The sequence below is a fragment of the Poeciliopsis prolifica genome, unplaced genomic scaffold, assembly GCF_027474105.1.
Source record: "Poeciliopsis prolifica strain line A6 unplaced genomic scaffold, Auburn_PproV2 SCAFFOLD001, whole genome shotgun sequence".
In the NCBI taxonomy this organism is placed as follows: domain Eukaryota; kingdom Metazoa; phylum Chordata; class Actinopteri; order Cyprinodontiformes; family Poeciliidae; genus Poeciliopsis; species Poeciliopsis prolifica.
In genome coordinates, this window is record NW_026562376.1 from 14406261 (window position 1) to 14429197 (window position 22937).

At 38.7% G+C, this 22937-nt stretch overlaps 1 protein-coding gene across 7 annotated transcripts in view; it reads left to right on the forward strand.

Moving 5' to 3' along the window:
* Positions 1 to 22937, forward strand: part of LOC129358198 (serine/threonine-protein kinase BRSK2) — a 176985-nt gene that overhangs the window by 86409 nt on the left and 67639 nt on the right. For all 7 annotated transcript variants that reach the window (XM_055027088.1, XM_055027096.1, XM_055027109.1 and 4 more), the window contains exon 2: positions 20130 to 20224. In XM_055027088.1, the coding sequence (XP_054883063.1) occupies positions 20130 to 20224 (95 nt within the window). The remainder of the gene's footprint in view (positions 1 to 20129; positions 20225 to 22937) is intronic.

The following is a 22937-nucleotide window of genomic DNA, read 5'->3' on the forward strand; positions in this document are numbered from 1 at the left end:
CTACCTTCAGAGTGAAAACTACCTGAAGGTGTCAGTCTAATGTGTCTACATTTGCGCTGGAAATACGTAGACCTGATACTGTGACATCTACTGTGCCTTTCTTCCCTTTTCTGTCTTCAATTCTGTGTTTTCATTTGATACTTGTCCAGCTTCCTCCTTTTTTCCTCTTCCAGTTTTATCTTGTTCATTTGCCATCTTGGCAGAGTTTCCCCTCGGCTTTGTGAAGACATCTCACTCTCAGATCACTTTTTTTGTTCAGTGAAAGGCCAGGTGAAATGGACCCTCACTGAATGGCTCTGATATTCTGCTGCGTTTGCTTTCATTTGGCCATTCCCAGTGTGTGTGCATATGTGTGTGTGTGTGTGTCCTTTCTCTGTGCAGCTACTGTTTTTGTACAAGGCAATGTTCCAAGCTCCTGTGACGTAAACCCAGTCTCTGAGAAAGTAGACAATCTTGGTATTGGATTGTGGCCAGAATTGCTTTCATTTTTAGTCAGCAGTAGATGTTACACTCCACTAGACATGTGTGCACATTGTCCATGCACGCTCACGTATGCATAAAACTACGCATAATCATAGACAATTACATATGCTGTGTTTTTTTTCAAACCAGGTCAATTTCCTTCTTTGGCTGCCTTACCAAGAATTATTTTAGTGGTTGATATTTTCTTGCATCATGCCTGTTATTTACACACAAACTTGTGTTAGAAATGAATGATGCAGTAAAAGAGTCATTCTTTACTACGGTTCGTTATGTATTAAAAGGTCTTAGTAAAAAAAAAAAAAGTCTCAAATTGGAAGAATAAAAATAAAATATAGAAAAGAAAGTGTTGGAGATATGAGTTTGATTATACTAGTTTTAGTGCTGTTTAATCTTACCAGATGTGGAAATATTAGATTGATCATGATTGTTTTGAGTAGGCCTCAATTTAGGTTACATATAATATATATAAAAAATATAAAAATAAATATAATCAAACAGGAGCTGTTAGATGCACTGAGTCAGAGGAGAGGTCAGGGGAGCTCTGTGATGTTCAGGAACCAGTTTGAGGCAGTTTGGAAAAATGAAAAACACGGATATCTGATCAACTATGGACTCACTTTCTTGAGTAAAATGCTTCCTTATGAAATGAACACATCTATTGTTCCTACCCTGGGAAAATGTGCAAGGAGGATAGATTAGACAGCGATGAATTCATCCCTTGGTAAAACACCTGCATGGTCACTGGCATACAGGCAGCATATAATGATGTGGTGCTGTTTGTACGCAGACAGAGACCACCTCTAAATAGTAAGTTAGAATGCATCAGACGGTAAAAACACGCCTTGATATAAAAGTAATTGAGCTAAAACTGCTACTCAGATCACTGGGGTGTGACCGCAGAGTGCTCTCCAGAGACGCGGCTTTGTATTTTATATTTTTTCCAAGGTAATTAATATTTTCTTGTTCGGTTTAGCATCTTATGATCAGGTTGAGCTGTTGGTGTGAGTTATGCACTTGTTTTGTGTTTGAAATAAATTCTGGTCGATTGTAAAGTTCAACAGTGATTGTTGTCTTGGTTTCACTTTTACACACGACATCAATGGTCCTGGGGGAGACGAGAGGTGACGACGAACAACAGGTAAATTTTTCCAGTCTCAACAAGAAGAAAATAACCAATTGACTGGTCCTGCAATTAAGTGCTAAGTGGACCAAGTTAAACATCACCTTAAAGTTGGAGAGGTTAAAATGGACAGAGGGATTCTGCCTTTGGAAGAGAATATATATTCCCCTGACATACAGCTGAGATGCAGACGTGGCTCTGAACAATGAGCTAGTTCCTGCTGAGGCATTGATTTAGCCAGAAGAGTGGCTCAATTTATCCTCCACCCTGACAGTGGTGTCAACAACATCACCGGTGGCTGCCGGGATGATTACCAGTGCTTTACTCCCACCATCCACACTTCGTTATATATTCAGCTCTTCTGCAACTCTCTCCACCCTTTTCGTTGTCAGATATCCCTCCTCTTGGGACCTGCATTGGTCTGATATACCAGACTCTTATGCACAAGGACTGCTGCTGAAATTTCTCTTCAGTGGCTCCAGTTAGTTTTTTTTTTGTTGTCTATTCTTGCTGGAATTAAAAAAAAAACCAAAAAACAAAACAAAACGATGGTGCCAATTATCAAAAAGCAGTATAAATAGCGTCTAAGTGGATTGATTTTACGTCAAACTAAGCCACACAAGCTGCCACCTCTACATCTGTACCTCATCTGGTTAGAGATAATATTCAGAATATTTTGGTTTTGTTGAGTGGTAATCCGAATGTTTTTGTGTTTGTTTTGTTGTTTTTTTTTAACTGATTTGCATGTTGTCTTCTGGCCTCTGACATCGAGACATTTTCATCCACACAATTGCTGCAAACTAGATTTTTTTTCCCTACAGACATTTTTTGTAAACCCAAAGGCTGGTTGTACATGATAAACTCTGTAGATCATCTCTTTCTGAAATATTTCGACCGACCCCTCTGGCATCAACAACAATACATGATTCAAAATCACTGAAATCCTTTCTCCCCACTTTGATGCTCTATTTGAACTTCAGCAAGTAGCCTATGGCATCATATTTCTGCCAAAAACTCAAGGAGCTTATTAAGTAATCACAACAGAGCATATATTAACTGAGAGAGAATGGCTATGATCACATTTCTGGTTCTTCGTGGGCCTATAAGAGCAACATAATGCCTGCTACAGGAGTAGCAGCAGTTTTCGCCAGAAAAATGCCCTCCTCTCCGTATGTGGTGGGTGTATTTCTCTGTTAAGGGCGGTAACTCCTGTGATTGATTTTATTGGCTGGATTTTCAGCTCAAAACCAATGACAGCCATAATGGAATTTGGTTTAATAGAAGAAGAGGAGAAGGTGGAAAAGGATAAACACAAATGAGAATGTATGGAAACATAGGGGAAACAATAAAAAAAAACTAATTTTCTTCACCTTATTCTTCTTTTATGCTTCAAATTCCCATTATATCCTTCTCCTATTCCGCCTTCCTGGCTATCACTTATTTTTAGTTGAAAATCCAGCCAATCAGAAGAGTTACAAACCCCAGCTGACAAGTGCTCACTAAACAGGGTGGGTGTAATTTAAATGCTGTGAGCAGGACATGTTTTACGGCTCTGTGTGCCCAAAAATAAATGTGAATGCCGCTGAGATCAAAGCCAGGTGCTTTTTTGATTCATATATGCGCTGCTGTGAATGCTTAACAAACTCCTCTGGTTTTTGGCAGGATTGTGACTCCTTACTTGTATTTACCACATGGAGATACCCAAATGTATTGTGCTGTTGTTATATAACTGACTGATTTGCTATTTACATTAATAAGTAATTGTACATATTAAAATGGTCAGTAGATATAAATACTATAATTCAGGATCATTAGCTGCTTTTTAAAGTTTGAAGGAATGTCTTTTTATGCCAATCCTTTATCAAAGATAAATCTCAATACGATCTTAACATTTGCAGCAATGAATCTTTAACCCACTCTATGCAATTTGAGTAAGCAGCTTTCAGGTAAACTATACAGTAATAGTAGCTTGAACTTTTATACTGAATGGTTTTTTGTTCTATGTTTGTGAAGGACTTCAACTACACAACAAAAACCTTTCAAAAGAGAATGAAGAGCACAGATAGCTCCTTGCATGCAAGTATCCTTTAACCTGTTGACTTTTAGATGGCTAACATATGTGTTAATTGCTGCACAGCAGAACCCTGCCCCAACAATCCCTCTACAGTAATATTGCTTTGTCGACATTGGTACAAAAAATTATTTGCTAACTGGTTGGTGTGGTTTTTGTTCCCCCCCTTTTTATCTACTGCTGTACCCAATGTCTTCCCTACAGATCGAACAAAGGTCAATTTAGCATCATTTTATACCGGAAGAAATTGAGTTTCTGTTTGATTTGGTCACTTTCCACTGTGGAAAATTTCCATGTGTGTGTGTGTGTGTGCCCAAACCACCTCCTCTGCCCCCAAAGCGGGTAGACTGCTCCCTCTCTGGCAATTAAACTTCAATCAACAAATGAAGATGCAGTGACACGTTGAATTACAGCCAACATCCTCTTCCATACGCAAGCCTATCTGTGCCAGCCATGGATTAGCTTGCAAATTAAGGCCCTGAAGAAGAGAAAATTTGAGTTGCTTGATAAGAGCCAAATAACATCCTGCTATTGTCTTGATCTGCTGTTCCAACTTGGATCCAGCTTCCTGATTTCTCTTGAAGTGGGCAAATAAATTTACTTGTGTATGTCCTGGTTGGACTTTGACCATCCATTTCAATCTGCTTTCTGATGAGTTATCAAGGCAGACTGAGTAAGACTCATCTCACTGAAACCTTTTCCGGCTTGATCTGGGACTTATAATGAAGATGTTGCACAAACAACCAAAAGCTGTTAATTAATGAAATAACTCTAGTCAAATCATAGAGGAGGAAGGCTTGATTAATCGCTTCTCTTTTTTTTTTTTTTTTTTTTTTTCTGGCCCACAGAGTCGGTCCGCTTGCACAGCATTCCTGTGTTGTGTTCGCTTGTGTCAGTGTGTAAAATAAAAAGACCCGAAAGTGCACATTTATCTGCACATTATGTGCTATTTATGCATTGCTTTCTGTGGTTAGAGCGTGGGTTTACAATATTACCCAGTCAGGTGTTTAATGATTTATATGCTGATGCGGTGGGTTGCCTAACACATGATAGGCAGTCAGCATGCAGCTCTTTGAGGAGAGTCTGGGGCTCCTTCTAAAGCAAAGCCTGTCAAAGTTCCCGCCAAGGCATTTCATTTGACTTGTTTCTCCCAGGAGGAATGTGTCGCTTCATGTTTAGCAAAAACATACCATCAGAAAGTGCCTTTGCCATACAAATTTGTAATGCATTGCTTTATAATAATAATAATAATAATAATAATAATAATAATAGTAGTAGTTGTGGTCACATTCTGGCAAGTTCAAGTATGTGTTTACAGTTTTGTGCTCTACATTCAGTTCATGTGTTTGCACACATGTTTGTCCCATCTTCAGCTGCTGCGTTGGGGCTCGGTGTGGCTAATTAAAAGAATCCTACTTGCATTATTCATAAGTCTGTAATTACACATTCCTTTTGCTGATCCGCAGCCAGAGACATTAAAAATAGATCTGAGTCTCTATGCCCCACCCTTCTAGGCCCCATTTTCTCTCTGTGTGTTTTGACTAGGCTCTCTCAGCATCTCTCTGTGTCTCTGTCCTTATGAGTGTGTCTCCATCTCTCAGTCACCAGCCTCACTGTTGAAGCCCTCTTTTTGTTCTTTCTTTTGCTCCTCTCATTTCCTCCGCAGAGTCCTCGTTCTGATGTTCCTGTTTGGGATTCAGGCAGAACATTCGCCTGACAGCGTCTGTCCCTCTCAGATCTTTGGGTTGACCTCAAGTCACATCAGGCCAGATTGCAAACATGAGTATTAAGAATTGGCGATGACATGTCCACGGAGAGATTTAGCTGGGAAGACCTTTTGCCATCTCTGATTGATGTAGCAACAATTTCTCCTGAACAATAAAATCTCTACATAAAAAAATCTCAAGTCCAAATTACACCTCCATAACTTTCTTGCAGAGAAAAGTAAATCATTCAAAACAATCAGTGCCATTTTCAGTGCTTAGTTACCTGTGGCAATGTGACTTGTTTGCCTTGTTGATGGAAGTGAATTTTTGAAGCTTCTGACTTCCAGCATGCAGATATTTTGAGAATATATCCCTGCACATATTTACATTTTGATGAGGATCATGAAGAAAGTGTATTATTTTTTTTTTTTACATTGAGAACTTGTCACCCAAGGGTGACGCTCACAGTTGTTTCAAAATGTGTTCCAGAGTATGACAAATGAATAACTGCCTTAAAACCAGAACTTAATTATTTCAAATCACTTTTTACTTTTGTTAGTTAATGCTACAATCGGTGCATCACTGTCATATACACTGTGAATGAATTCCACATCCTTGTATGTACATTAACCCATGACATAGATGAGATATTTGAAAGTTGATATGCTTGCAGACCCAAACATTACTCATTCATTATGTTTCTGTATATAAAGAAGTAGCAGGTGGCATGAATATGCTTAGATGCAGAAATCTTGTTTTATTTCTATTTTGATATATTGTGCCATTCAGATGTGGTTTCATTTGATTATTTCAAGAGACAACAAATACGATTTCAATGTATTTGTTTACTTAAGGACAGGTGGGTAATAACTACCTACACAAAGGTTTAACGTAGCACTCAGTTAATTGGGTTGTATGAGTGATTTTACTGCATCTGGCTCTTTGCTTCTGTTTTAGTAAGATTGTTTTGAATGAACAGATTTCATACTTGAATTCAATTTCTGGTTACTCTACCCACCTCTGCTCACTTTACTGGAATAGTGGAGTAAGCTGTTCATCATCCAGGTGAGAACGTGGTTAAAAAGCATTTAACCAGCTTTTCACCAAACCTGTTTAAATGATATTCAGTTCTACTCAAAGCACTAGAACATGGACATGTTGTAACATTTTGTCTGTATGATTGCGTCATTTTCCAAAAATGAATCAGATCAAACCGACTAACTAAGTACTCAGTACTTGAGTAGCCTTTTTTCGGAATTCCTTTTTATTCTCGAAAAGGTCATTTTTACAAGTCTATCAAAGATTTTATGGTAATTGTGTTTTTAGTCATATGTGCATATGCTGCTGTGCTTCCGGACTCTACTTCACTGCTCTTCCTGTTTGGCAATCGATACTCTGGGACTGTTAAAGGAATGGGGATGCGTGTGACTGGGCTAAAAGCATAGTCCAAGTCATGTTTCCCAATACGGTCTGCATGAGTGTACAGGTCTTGTGTGCACGGAGAGAAAGGGCAACCATAAATCTTGTCTGCCTTTGTCTTTTAGTTTAATCTCACATTTTTAAACGCTAGGTGGCTTGACCTTTCAATCTCGTTGGATGCCCAATTAGGCTCTAATTCGCCTGGTTTTTGCCCTGTGTTTTGTCTTCTTTTTTTTGTGTTGCAGGTGTGTTTTATAAGACTAGCCTCTTGTTTCTGACTGGAATTAGGACTACTTAGACTTTGGCTCAGTTAACATTTGATTCAGTATTCATAGCAGGGAGAAAAGTTACTTTGTTTCATTGAAGCAAATTGATTTTCTTTCAGTCTCTTTTTTTTAACCACAATGAAATCATTTTCTGAAAACTGCTTTTTCTATAAACTTTGGCTATCTTTCAATGATAACAAAATTTGTTGATTTGAGTGTGACAAAAATGCATAATCAGAAGAAATCTGTAAGTTATTATCCTATTTAATAAGAGTTTGGGTGAGATTCACATGGTGGTGACTTCAGCTGGAGCCAACAAAAATTTCAATGACAGTACCCAACATGCTATATATATTTTAGAAATATCTATACTGCTGAAGGTTTACGTTCCTGCAATTTGTTCAGAAAAATTACTTGTGAAGGAGCTGTGGGGAAAATATATTTTTTTATTCAAGCTAAATAAACTGTTTCTTTATGCATGCGTCAGTGTGCATCCCTTCTTGCTTCAGCACTCCAGGGCTAAGCTGTTCTTCCTGCTTTTGAAGATGCTTGCTCTACAGACGGTGTTGCTGTTGCTCCCAGCAGTTACTGGGGAATTCAATCTGGGAAAACTAACGTCATGACTGACTGAAAATGTTTAGCGTGGAGGAAACTGTATTCTGGGAAATGAGATGAAAAAAGCAGTTTGAGGGGTTGAATCTGCTGAGTAGTGAGTTCAGATTGTTCTGTCCTACATGACTCTGCACTAATTTCTTGTACTTATTAAAATAATGATACAAATAACAATGAAAGTCCCCAAAATACATTTTATATTAAAACAGTTTTGTGTTGTTAAACATACCTTGAGAACAATTTTATTAAATCTGTGCAATAAAACCACTATCGGTAGGTTAGAATTTCACCACAACAAAATTATTTAGGAAATTTCATAAAAAATAAATAAATAAAAATTAAGCTCATGTTATATTATACAAATGATGATATAATTCAAATACGCATTTGGGTGATTGTGGCTTTCAGTCAGTCAAAGGGAAAACAAACAAACGATAAGGAATAAAAATACTGAGATGTTAGGCTACCACATAGTATGTCCATGTACATTTACACACACGTGCCCTGGGATTGCTTTTGTCCAAACTGCATTAATGTGGCATGTAATGGATTCACGTCTGGTATTCAGAATTTTAACTGAATACCAATCAGAACATTTTGATGCTTATGCCTGTTAATATCTAAAATCAGTAGAGCTCTATTTATCCTGTTTGACACACTCCGCCTTTGTTGTCTTCATCTAATTGAAGAATGGAAATGTGAAAAAGGTAATGTGTGAAGTTAATTATTACTTGTGGGAAAAGTAAACAAGACAATGGCAATGTAAAGCATTAGGACTATCCACTGTAAAAGGTTTAACAAATAAAGAAAAAACACAATCTGGATGCTAAAGACAGCGCTTCAGTTGACATTGCTGACGTTTTTTTTTTTTTTTTTTTCCTTTAGATTGTGCTCATCACTATTATGACAGTCCTGACACTCGGGACCTGTAATGATCACATGACTTCCCAAACTATCAATGACCGGGAAAACTTCCCTTCAAGAGTAGTTTAATGTATCAATTGTAGCCCATATTCTGAATATGTCTGTGTGTGTGTATGTGGAAACCCTTGAAGCACTGAGTCAAGCTGCAGTCAACACTGTGTAAATTTAACCCAAACTCTTGAACTTTGCTTTATAATCCTCTCCAGGCTTTGCATATCCTTTCTTTTATTCAACTCTACTGTGTATGCTTAAATACAACTCTGTGAACAGCTAGCATCAGTGGATGTTTGCTGGACAACTGTGAAGTCAGCAGTCTTACCCATCATTGTATAAGAAGGGATCACCCTTTCCTTTCTTGCAGCTCCACAGTGAAATCGGTTCTTTTTGTTTACATGAGGTCTTGAGAGTCTTGACTCATTTATAAAGTAGCTCATTTTCACATGGACTTTTGCTCAAGTCTTGGTTAGTAATTTTGTCTATAATTATCTGTCTCGTTTAGTTTTTGAACTTTGTATTGTTAATCATATTTAAATTTTTATACTATGTCTTATCTTTGAATGAGCCATGAAAAAGATCATTTCATAGCAAAATGTTATGGGACACAATTTGGGGGAAACTACATTCTGGGTTTTCATAATTATCAAAACAAAATGTAACAAAATAAATAGAAAGTTTAAAAGTTTTTCAAATGTTCAGTTATATTTTCATTTATTGGTCACATCTGTACATAAACGAGACATGTTACACAGTTGGGATTCCTGATGCCGTAGAATCCCTCCTCTTGCCTTGCTGCAGGGGATTCCCACATCCTGCTCCATGGGCTTTTCATATGGTTGGAGAGAGCTGCAGGAATAAGCCTTAGCACCATGCTGGATTTCCTGTCGAATGCTGATTCCAGTGCAGAGCAATAGTCCTGACATAGAGCATTCAGGGTTAGAGAGCAGAAATGGAAAGCAGATCACAGATCTGCGCCTAAGGGCAATGAGCTTCTCAGAGCCACCGCCTCAGGGAGAGAAAGCTAAGCCAGCATAAGCTATTACCATCTGCCAGCAGTGGTTTAGCACCTTTGAAAGTTGGAGAGGTGTGAAAGTGAGAGCATTTCTTTTTGATCCTTTGCTCACCTGATGTTGGTTTGGTTTCCATATAGAAATTAATCTAGTAAGGATCCTTTAAAACGCAGTGATGCTGGACCATGTGTTTTTATGTGGTCAACAGTTGGAGACATTTCCTGCTCCTGCTAGGAAAAGGAAAATCATGAGATGGCTTCATCTATCTTCTGAGGTGATCTTTCTTCCTTTTTGTGGTCTGATGAATTACAGCCGCAGTTGGTAACTTTTTTTAGGCCCGAGCAGCTAAGCGCTGCGAAGGCCTATTGTATCTGTACTGTTTATTAGGCCCGAGCAGCTAAGCGCTGCGAAGGCCTATTGTTTTCCTACTGTTTCTTATTATTATTCTGCCCCCCTAAAGAGGGGCCTTTTTGGGGGCTTTATCATATTCAAAAACTCACCAAACTTGGCGGACGCGTAAAGGGAGTTTCAAAATTTTGTATTTTAAGGTCATCGCAAAAATCCCATAAGAAATGGCTCAATAGCGCCACCTACAAATTTTCAAAGGACCCTTTGCTATTCACTTACTTTATCCTAGAGACATGAAATTTGGTACACTTGTAGAGCTTCCCAAGATGCTCAAATTTACAATTAATGTCATAGTGCAAGTATCACAGGAAGTCGGTCATTTTGGATTGAAGGTCCAATTTTGAGGCCATTTTTGCCGTTTACAGCCTTCGTATTTGTTCGAACTCCTCCTAGGGATTTCGATTGATCGGCTTCAAACTCGGTCAGTCTGTTCAGAAGGCATGTCCCATCTAAAGTTATCAAAACGGTGAGTTTTTGAGTATGCTGAAGGGGGGTTAGCAGGGGTCAAAGTTCACCTACTCGCCATAAAAACATAAACTGCTATATCTCCTACACAGAAATTCACAGAGGCACCAAAGTTTCTGTGATTTATCATTATCGGGTGTCCTACAATACCCTATGGTCGAATGATGACATCACTTAGGCCACGCCCCCTGAGAACAGGAAGTGTAATGTTTTACTGTGAACGGTCGCTATCTGACCCCTTTGACCTCATCAACATGAAACTGTGCCAAGACACAGAAGACATGTTGGTGTATTGAGGATTCCAACCCCGACCAGCTTTGATGGAGCAGGTGGGCGTGGCGGCGTGGCGAAGTGACCTGTAACGCCATCGCCATACGTTTGGCTCTCAATTCCACATTTTCAGGCCCAGCTGCTCCAAACTCACAAGGATGGATCTTCATCCACTCCCCGACAGGAATCCATCACAATATTTGTAGGGTGTGGCCTAATTTCTCTATAGCGCCCCCTAGAAAATTTTAAATGATCAGCCCCAAGCCATGCTTTAACCTACAATTACGAAACTTTGTACACATGTGTACCATGTCAGGACTTACAAAAAAGTCTCTTGGAGCCATGGTCTAAACCCCAGAGGAAGTCGGCCATTTTAGATTGAAGTTCAGATTTTGATCCCATTTTTGGCGTTTATAAACCATTTCAGTAATTCGCCACTTGGGGTCAGTATTGCTCCACAAATGAAACAGCAGATAAACAGGATGAAGAACAATATCAGTATTTCGCCAGTAGGTGTCAGTGTTCCTCCACCAATGACAAACAGATCCACGGGCGGATGGGCGCGAAAACTTTGTGAGAGCGTTGCCATGAAATTTCTAAAAGGATAGAAATGTCTCAGATAATTTTTGTTGAATTAAATCATGCAGTAAATGTAGCGTTTTCTTACTTCTTCCAAACTATTTCAGTAATTCGCCACTCTGAGTAAGTATTACTCCAACAATGAAATAGAGTGCTTTAGAAACACAGCTGAAAATGATGAAAAATGACGATCTGCAGTACTTCGCCTGTGCATATGTTCGGCTGTAAATGACACGTGGATCTTCCGACTGACGCCAAATTGGATACGTATGACCTTTGTTGACCTCGAAAGAGAAAAACAGCATTGAAATATATTTTGACTCCACTGCGCGACCTACATTAATCCGCCAGCTATATTTCTTCACTAAACCAATGAATCTGCACCACATTTTTTTGCATCGTCAAGGAGCGCCGCCGAACGCATAGATGCGTACCCCCTGGTGGACGGGCGCGGAAACTGCGCAACAACTTCTGTCTTAGCACGTGCGCAGCGTTGATGGAAACTGAGCAACAGCTTCCGCGGTGCGGGTGGAGGCGCTGAAAACTGCGTGAGAGCTTCTGTGGTGGCTGGCGTGAGGCGGCGGTTGCTCGTACCCCGCGGTGGGAATAGGCCGGAGCGGCGCTTGGCTGCGAGGGCCGTTCGAGGCTGCTTGCAGCTTTAATTATTATTATTATTTTTCTTCCCACCTCTTTGGGGGCTTTTTGGGGGCCTTATCATATTGGAAAACTCACCAAACTTGGCGGAGGCCTTAAGCCTGTTTAAAAATTTTGATTTTTAAGGTCATCACAAAAATCCCACAAGAAATGGCTCAATAGCGCCACCTAGAAATTTTCAAAGGACCCTTTGCTATTCACTTACTTTATCCTAGAGACATGAAATTTGGTACACTTGTAGAGCTCCCCAGGACGCTCAAAATTTACAATTAATGTCATAGTGCAAGTATCACAGAAAGTCGGCCATTTTGGATTGAAGGTCCAATTTTGAGGCCATTTTGGCCGTTTACAGCCTCCGTATTTGATCGAACTCCTCCTAGGGATTTCGATTGATCGGCTTCAAACTCGGTCAGTCCTTTCATAAGGCATGTCCCATCTAAAGTTATCAAAACGGTGAGTTTTTGAGTATGCTGAAGGGGGGTTAGCAGGGTCAAAGTTCACCTACTCGCCGTAAAAAAATAAACTGCTATATCTCCTACACAGAAACTCACAGAGGCACCAAAGTTACTGTGATTGATCATCATCGGGTGTCCTACAATACCCTATGGTCGAATGATGACATCACTTTGGCCACGCCCCCTGAAACAGGAAGTGTAATGTTTTACTGTGAACTTTCACTATCTGACCCCTTTGACCTCATCAACATGAAACTGTGCCCAGACACAGAAGACATGTTGGTGTATTGAGGATTCCAACCCCGACCAGCTTCGATGGAGCAGGTGGGCGTGGCGGCGTGGCGAAGTGACCTGTAACGCCATCGCCATACGTTTTGCTCTCAATTCCACATTTTCGGGCCCAGCTGCTCCAAACTCACAAGGATGGATCTTCATCCACTCCCCGACAGGAATCCATCACAATATTTGGTGGGCGTGGCCTAATTTCTCTATAGCGCCCCCTAGAATATTTTAAATGATCAGCCCCAAGCCATGCTTTAACCTACAATTACGAAACGTTGTACACATGTGTACCTTGTCAGGACTTACAAAAAGTCTCTTGGAGCCATGGTCTAAACCCCACAGGAAGTCGGCCATTTTAGATTGAAGTTCAGATTTTGACCCCATTTTTGCCCTTTACAGCCTCCGTATTTGATCGAACTCCTCCTAGGGATTTCCATTGATCGGCTTCAAACTCGGTCAGTCTGTTCATAAGGCATGTCCCATCTAAAGTTATCAAAACGGTGAGTTTTTGAGAATGCTGAAGGGGGGTTAGCAGGGGTCAAAGTTCACCTACACGCCATAAAAACATAAAACTGCTATATTTCCTACACAGAAACTCACAGAGGCACCAAAGTTACTGTGATTGATCATCATCGGGTGTCCTAGAATACCCTATGGTCGAATGATGACATCACTTAAGCCACGCCCCCTGAGAACAGGAAGTGTAATGTTTTACTGTTAACGGTCGCTATCTCACCCCTTTGACCTCATCAACATGAAACTGTGCCCAGACACAGAAGACATGTTGGTGTATTGAGGATTCTAATCCCTACCAGCTACGATGGAGCAGGTGGGCATGGCGGCGTGGCGAAGTGACCTGTAACGCCATCGCCATACATTTGGCTCTCAATTCCACATTTTTAGGCCCAGCTGCTCCACACTCACAAGGATGGATCCTCATCCACTCCCTGACAGGAATCCATCAGAATATTTGGTGGGGTGGCCTAATTTCTCTATAGCGCCCCCTAGAAAACTTTTAAATGATCAGCCCCAAGCCATGCTTTAACCTACAATTACAAAACTTTGTACACATGTGTACCATGTCAGGACTTACAAAAAAGTCTCTTGGAGCCATGGTCTAAACCCCACAGGAAGTCGGCCATTTTAGATTGAAGTTCAGATTTTGACCCATTTTTTGGCGTTTATAAATCATTTCAGTAATTCGCCACTTGGGGTCAGTATTGCTCCACAAATGAAACAGCAGATAAACAGGATGAAGAACAATATCAATATTTCGCCAGTAGGTGTCAGTGTTCCTCCACCAATCCACGGGCGGATGAGCGTGAAAACTTTGTGAGAGCGTTGCCATGAAATTTCTAAAAGGATAGAAATGTCTCAGATAATTTTTGTTGAATTAAATCATGCAGTAAATGTAGCGTTTTCTTACTTCTTACAAACCATTTCAGTAATTCGACACTGAGTAAGTATTACTCCAACAATGAAATAAAGTGCTTTAGAAACACAGCTGAAGATGATGAAAAATGACGAACTGTAGTACTTCGCCATGTGCATATGATCGGCTGTAAATGACACGTGGATCATCCGACTGACGCCAAATTGGATACGTATGACCTTTGTTGACCTCTAAAGAGAACAACAGCATTGAAATATATTTTGACTCCACTGCGCGTCCTACATTAATCCGCCAGCTATTTCCTCGCTAAACCAATGAATCTGCACCACATTTTTTGCATCGTCAAGGAGCGCCTCCGAACGCATCAGTGCGTACCGCCTGGTGGACGGGCACGGAAACTGCACAACAACTTCTGTGTTAGCACGTGGCCAGCGTTGATGGAATCTGAGCAACAGCTTCCGCGGTGCGGGCGGAGGAGCTGAAAACTGCGTGAGAGCTTCTGTGGTGGCTGGCGTGAGGCGGCGGTTGCTCGTACCCCGCGGTGGCAATAGGCCGGAGCGGCGCTTGGCTGCGAGGGCCGTTCGAGGCTGCTTGCAGCTTTAATTTTATTTTATTTTTTTTTGCAAAAATATATTTTTTACATTTTTTAAAATTGTCTTCATCACATGACAAAAGAATATGAAACAAGCAATATGTGGATAAAAAAAAAAAAGTCCAAATCAAGCACCCTCGGATCCTCTCAGTGATCCTATTGCCTTATGCAATACAACCACTTCCGGGCAGAAACTACTAATCAGTCGGGAGGAATGTCTTAGCACTGTCAATCATGCTGCTCACATCATGCTTCTGCACAGAAGCACACCGTCGTTCACCGTCGTGCGTACAGGCACAAGGTTGCCATTGTGCTGCAGCTGTGCTAATGGTAACCTAATGTTATGGGAAAACTAGCAATTTGAGTTCAGTACAAACTCTGCTGAGGACTTTACTGGAGCACAGAATAGAGAGGGAAGGACCTATAAGCTGTGCTTGTTAAACTTTTTATTCAGTCCATGGTTTTCTCAGAACTTGCTACTGCAACTTTAAGAAGTAGGCAAATGAAAACACAAAAATGAAGGCATTTTAGTAGTGCATACAAGTAGGCAATCGGTTAGAAAAAATAAATTTTAGCATTTGAGCACATGTTAAGTATTTCTCCAAAATACTATTATAGGATGGGGTTGTTTTATGAAGATTAATACTGTTGACCTATTGCACCCTAACCCTTCCTACCAAATAGCCATACACAACAAACAAACATGGAAGTCATGCTCAGTTAAGTCAATTAGATAGTTTCATTGTTCAAGAAGTTACTAGTAGATGCTGTTGCCACGAATAAACTGTAGGACCCTGTTGGGATATTTTTTAGGACAGCATGTTCAGCAGTGATGCTTTTCCATGAATCAAAATAACTTATGAAGACACAGCAAAGTGGGCCGAGAAGCCCATTAAAAAAATTAGTGGTGGCACATGGCACTGTGGTGTAGAGGAAGAGATCCACTGGAATAATGTGCTTTACTTTATGACTTCTTCAGTACAATGTTTGGACTTTATGCATGGTTTAGTACCAATTTCGCTCTGCAACTTACAAGAAAAGTAAATGAGAAAACCCCCCAAAAAACTTTAGAATTGTAATACATTTTAAACTTGTAAGTTCTTTAGTCTTTGAATGTGCTGAGCTCAGCATTTGATACAGGCTTTTTAGTTGTCCCTAACAGGTCAAAAGCTGCAGAGGGGTGATTGAAACCAGGACTTTGCAGCAATGAAGCACCATTTTTACTACTTTGATGCAATGAGCCATAGAGCAATGTTCTCTCTGCCTCTTCCACCAGCATTCCTTCACATTAGATCATTAATCACAGGGAGATAAAACGTTGCAGAGCTGGGACAACAGCTGGTGGTAAGTCAGTGGTAACCTTTTGGTGTTATTGATTTTGAAGAGGGCCAAACAGTGAAAGCCATCAATATACACTGGCACACGCCATAAACATCAGAGTGCAGCCTGCTGTTTTCCAAACGCTTGCTGCTTCTCCAATATGTAACCATACTAGTTCATAATTTATTCATTAGTCTTGGACTTGTTTTAATTTGGACATTTCCTATTTTGGCTAAATTTATTCATGTTTTATAACTCTTGGATCTTAATCAGATGTTATTACCATAGTTGGAATATGCGGAACCCTGTGTTTCTACATCCACCGTCGACTCCAAACAATATCAGATTGCTGTTGCATAACCTCAACGTGTCGATCCATCGTTTGCCCTCCAACATATCATTTCCTGTTCTCCTTTTAGTGAAGTATCGGTGTTCGTTTTGTATTTTTTTTTGAGGACCAAACTCCAAAATCAGTGTACTTTACTGTGTGTAGTGCATCATTGTGGCATATCGTGTTAAAATTTCCGATCTGGCTTCAATGCCAGTTAGCATTGAAGCTGCCAAAACTGATGGTTTTTCTCAGTGAGTAGGTTTAATACATTATACAACTGATATTGGGCATTGTGCACATAATACAGGTCAGCAAAAAAACCCCCCAAAACAAACAAAGAAACAAACAAAAAAACATATATATATATATATATATATATATATATATATATATATATATATATATATATATATATATATATATATAACTAAAACTATATTGTTTTAGTTAGGGCCATAGAAGTACAATGTCCCTAAAAATACTGTGAAGTAATTTCGGAGTAAAATATTCAGTCGTTGCTATTTTTATTTGATAGTGAACTAAAATGGCAATTATATGCACTTAATAATTTCTGAAATGGAGACTGAAAAAAAAAATCTTTAAGCTTTAAAACATATTATTCGCTTGCATATGGATATTAAGATTAAAGACAACTAGAATCCTTTGATAGGATTCTGTTTTCTTATGTATCAGCCAAAGTTTTACATTTAAATTACATTAAGTTCTGTTAACGCCAAAAAGATCCAGATGAAACACGAGTGTTACTGAGAGCTTTCCACATATATACACTTTGTAGAAACCACTCCCATGTCTGCTTACTAATTTGTCATCCAGAGCTGCAGTATTCCATTGAGATTCGCTCTCAATCCCACCTCCCCATTTCATGCGAAAACACTTCCATCAATTATTCTTTTTATGAAGTTCCAGATTTGTCATGCAAACTCATATTTTGAACGTTCTTAAGCTATTTTATTGTATCCATTTAATTTTTAAGGCATACTGCTTATGTATTTTCTGTTTTCCAAACTCCCTTGTAGCTCACAAAGTGATTGTAAAATCATAATGTGCTGTGCTCCCTGTACACATTTTTGTCTTCCTAATGTGCCCTCAGCTCAAGAAAGCCTGGCTCTTTCAAAAGATGGATAGCGAAGCAAATATTTCTGTTAACTTTTCGGGCATTAGCAGATATATTTTCTGTTTTAATGTGTTTATCTTGACTCATGAGCTTCTCTATATCCATTAACATATGATTATCGTCTCAAAGCTAATAGCTTTGTCTGTTGTTCTCTTCTTCCTAAATCTTGTCCTTTTTCCTATCTTTAATGCTCCTTTTTTACTGTTTCCTTCCTTTTTCTGTCATTTTCTCTCTCGTGCTTTTACTCTCCTGTGTGACTCCACATTCTGCCCTGCAGCTCTTCAACATCCCAGATTGAAGCCTTACTCCCACACAATGCTCTCCATTATTGCTTAATTATCTGTGGCCTGCCATTTGAATAATGTGCAATCTCTTAATCTCTTTAACATTTGCTTTTGCTTGCTGTTTTTATTTCCTTCAAACTTTCTCTTGCCTTGTGATGCCTGAGACTCATCAGAAAACTTCTTGACACCACTCCATGTTTCACTTCCTCCTGAGAGCCAATTCACTCACTAGTTAGTTCATAAGACCTTAAAGACACAACTCAAAGTGTAAATAACCTCCCAATGAAAGCATAACCCCAACCCTGGCAAATTTTGAGAAATCCCAGCAAAGTCAGCAGAGTCAAGAGACCCAACTGAGTGTAGGGATGAATGAAGGGATGAGTGGGGCTGTGATCAGGGTGAAAGAAACATTATCTGATCCACTTTGTCGCTATATTTAACAATTTAAAGTCTGTTCTAGTGACTTTTTTCAAAACAACTGGTGATAAATCTAGCATTTCTTTTTCCTCTGTGGTTGGAGACTCTTATGGCAAAAACTTTCTGCAGGTTGGCTGCAGTGCTGAGTGTTTGTCTTTTAAGTAAAGTGTAATTATTTCAGTTACATTGTTGATCTGTTCAACACTATACCTTCACTAATAGTCAGAGCAGAGGAGACCTATTCCACTACATATCTGTGTTGCAAATTAATCACACATTTGCAAAACTCAGTAACGCCATCAATCGATGCTCGCCAGTCACCATGGCAACGCTCACAACAACCCCTGACTTGCCACCTGGCAGGGGCAAAGAAGTGGGGAGGAAGGTCTGTGCTTTCATACTCAAAGTGATGAAGTTATACCAAGCTGTAACGTGGCAGCCTTAGGAAAATTGAACTGCATGAGAACCGTTTGACAGGAAAGGCCAGGACAGTTTTTACACCAAATAATAGCAAATCAAAAGAATTGCACAAAAAAATGTCAAAATTCACACAAAACAGAGATAATCTATTTAGATAGTTTATCTGTAAAAAAAAAAAAAAAAAGCTGTTTTGGGGCGAGTTTCACTTTGAGAGTTTGGTAGTTGCAGCTTTGGTTGGTAAGATGTAGCAAAGAGCCATTTTTGACTAAAGCCAAAGACATAAAATAAAAAATAACCACTGCACCAACTCATTGCAGTCATTTCTCTCTCTATATATATATCTGTATATCTGTCTATGGCTTACCTTTCAACTTAAAAATGAATAAATAAATCTATTAAAGAAAATAATCTCAAATTAACAGAGTGAGACATAAAATGAAATAAATATATTATTGCAGCTTTATAGCAGGCCTTTAGTAATAATTATTTTTCAGAATAAGTTCAGTTCTTTATTTTTCTTCTTTAAATTCTTTGAGATATATCAAATTATGACTCATGTAGCCTTCTGTTCCCTTAAGCACCGTGGTACCATAGGATAATCTATTAAAAGCATGAACTGACATGTATTTATATGGGTGCATTTGTTTCAGTTTGTTAAAAGTTATCTGATTGAATTTTTTGAAATGTGTATGTCTCTGCATGGTCCCTGCAGAAAATCAATTGGAGCTATTCTCAGGGCTTCTCCCGTATCAAATGTACACGCTGCTTTATTCCAGTGAAAATGTGCTCATTGCAGTCGCTCTGTCTGTTGTCTTCACTGTTTGTGACTGATCATTTACCTGAAGCAACAGTATCTAGGGACATTAAGCAAAAGTGTTTTGTTTGAGATATGGAGTATATTTGTAAATGTATTCCTAGTAGAACACCAAACAAGCAAATGCATTTTCTTGTGTTGTTGTTTTTTTAAGTGAAGTCTAATTTCAGTTATATTGTAGAAATATGCCATCGTAATCCACTTCCCTGGGCTTTATACAATTTTGTTTTACTGTGATAGTTAATAATGAGTATATTGCCATTGCTTTTTAAAGCTGTTTGTACTCAATTTAAATTACAATTGTTTTCCATTGGTTTGGTACATTACAGAAATCAATAGCAGGCAATAAACACTCACAAACAGCTTTTATGAGTCAAATAAACCTTAGAAGGGCAGTTCAAGTAACAGTGTTCACTCCAGAAGTCATTATGGACATTTTGAACACGAGTTTATAGCCCATTTTACATGTTTCTGATCAATGCACATTATTAGTCTTAGCAAAAATATAACAATAATTTTCATCACAATGCTATTTAATCTTTGTAGATCCAATCACATTTTTGTTTACTGAGGAATATTCTACACACGTTTTATACAATCAGCTTGTTCATTGTTGCATACTCTTGCCTCAAATCAAAGAATAGACATCATATTATTCGGAATTTCACATTAATGACCTGATTGTCTTTATTCTTTTGACAGGGTTGGTAAAGCTTGGAATTCACTGTGTGACGTGTCAGAAGGTTGCCATAAAGATCGTCAACCGTGAGAAGCTCAGCGAGTCCGTACTAATGAAGGTAACGTTTCAGATTTATGGTTTTAAAATCTTAACCTAGTCAAATATTTTGCATTTTTTTTCATGCTTTAAGTTTTTTGCTACATTGAAAAAATTGTTTTCAAAAGGCCTCATTGTTTTTTGTTGTTTTCAAATAAATTATTTTGTATAACAGATCAACGTTTAATGCTTCCCCCATGGTACGTCTTGTTCTTTTCATAAATATTTTTGTTTTCTTCTATTGTCTCAAATCTTAAACTGCTGCATAATAATGATGGCATGTGTTTTAAGGCTAGTGCACAAGAAAGTCAAGCCGATGCACACTTTGCTTTGTATTTCTAGAAAAAGAAAAGGTTGTAACATTGTGGGATGTGTTGAAATGACATGCAGCACTGAACTAAAGTATTTCAAATGAGATCTTGTATCGATTCCTGAGTGAAAATGTAGTTTTCTGAACTGTGCTTTCTGTCACTTTTAGATTCATCAACTGCTTTACAAGTTCAGTTTACTTCTGTTCATGAAAAAAACAAGAGTTTAAGATTGATTCATCCTCAGCAGTCATATGCGAAGCAGTCTTGGTAAAGTTGTAGTAAATTCTACAAGCACTCGTGTGTTTTTTGTTAGAAAGGGGTCAAGCAAACTATACCTCCACTCCTACTCATAAAAATCCCATTTTATTAAAGGATTTATAGTGAGCTACTTGAAATGTAACTGCTATTAAAGTCTCAGTGCACATCACCTGTGCAGTGCCTTGGTAGCTCGGATTTCATTTCACTGTGAAATGCTTCTGCTTTCTTCCCAGTCTTTGCTCGATACTCAACCTTACTTTATGAGTGAACAGACAGATTTAGTTGCAAGTTGGTCACTGAATTGCTGTTTCTAAAAATGAGTGTGGTGCTTCTTGCAGCAGTTACTCTGCATAACACCTGTGTGTGTTGTGCACACGCAGGGTCTTAAAAAAATGTCTTAGGCATCTCCAGCTTTCACCTGAATACCATATCAGGTCATTTTTATCTTGTTCACTGTGAGAGAGATTCACTGCTACACAATACTTAAAAACAAAGTAAAGTTGGGCTCTTTGCAATGCCTCTCCATAGACAAATATTTGATTTCTTACACATTAAATCAAGTATTTCAAGTATTTCTTTTTCTTGTCATTTTGATTATTTTAGCTCACATATAGTAAAATACAGGTAAATATTATAGAGACAGTGGCATGTTGATGAGGTAGCGGGGGTTGTTTTTATCTTCAAAAAATTTAAAAAAGAGTGACTGAATGAAAAAAAAAATATATATAAAAAAGACAGCAAAGAAAAAGGAGTTGTCTCAACCCAGGATGAGGCTGGATCATAAAAGTATACTTTTTTGTCTTTATTTAAATAAAGTAATAGTCAAATCTAAATGATATGATTTTAAGATGGTTTACATATTTCAGTTATTTGCTTCATGTATTTATGTAGTCTTTTGAGTCTGTTACAGGATGCCATACCCTTCTCTATAAATGACACAGCATCATAAAACACTCCAACCTCTATTCTGGCTTTGCATCAATGTGTGCCACTCTAAAATTGTCACTCACTCCATCAGGCCATTCCTTGCAAATATTTCTAGAGTTTCCCAAAAAGACTTAACCTTCATTACTCCTAAATTTTGAAAGCTCAGTAAACATAAACCCTTGAAAAATATCCTTTTTATAAGAAATGTTCTGTAACATTTCTTATTTATGCTATTTGAAAAATAAAGCACGTGAGGAAAAGAACTACATGAGGCTTAACTGAAAAATGGCTATTGAAAGCTTTGAAACTGAAACTAAATATATTTTTGCTTAATCTTAAAGAGACATATCTGTACGTTTCTCATTAGATGTCCTGATAATTTAGTAAGTGTCAGAAACTTTGATTGCCCACTTACCACAGTTTTTCTCTTTTTTTTATTTTTTATTTTTGGTAATCAAGTTGTTTTTTGCTCTTTCTCATGACATTCCAGGACTCCTGCTGGGCAGCTTCATTCTATCTCTGCTCAAAATACTCTTTATATGAAATGATAACTCAACTCTCTAGAGTTGATGGGATGGTTATAAAAAAACTAAACAAAACAAACAAACAAAAAAAAAAAAAAACTGGAGGTAACCAGGAGACTATTTCGCAAGATGTTCCAAATTGGAATTTACTTTAATTGGATCCAAGCAGAGAGAAATACTTACTGTAATTGTTGGCTTATGAGCTGGAAAGCAGGAAGTGAATGGGTTTGCTCACATCACAGGCCGTCTGAAATGTGAAATTCCCTCAGTTCTCATCATTTCATGCAGTAACACCATTAGACTTCAGATGAAATGCTCTTCGTGCTTGGAAATTGCTGTTTGATAAACATTCTGTATAAATCAACTCCTTGCTGTGTGGAAATCTCCCACAGTCTTGTTTTTCTTTGCTCTCACTCCACTGCTTTACTCTAGAAATAACTTTTCTTCTGTCTCTTACTCCACTCAACATGCAGTCAAGTATTTCCATGAAGGAAAAGACTGGCCATTTCTGTCGCCTTTGCTCTGACAGAAGTATTATTAGGTGAAGCAGAAGTGGTTGGTGGAACAGCTGCAATATGTGACAGCAGTAAGGTGCGGCAAAAACTGACAGGTCTCCGACAGGACACACACTTGCTGAAGCTGCAGTTCAGAGCCAATTACCGAGCTCTGACATTGTCATTCTTCGCCTGGTCCTCTATTGGTGCGTGTGTAGCAA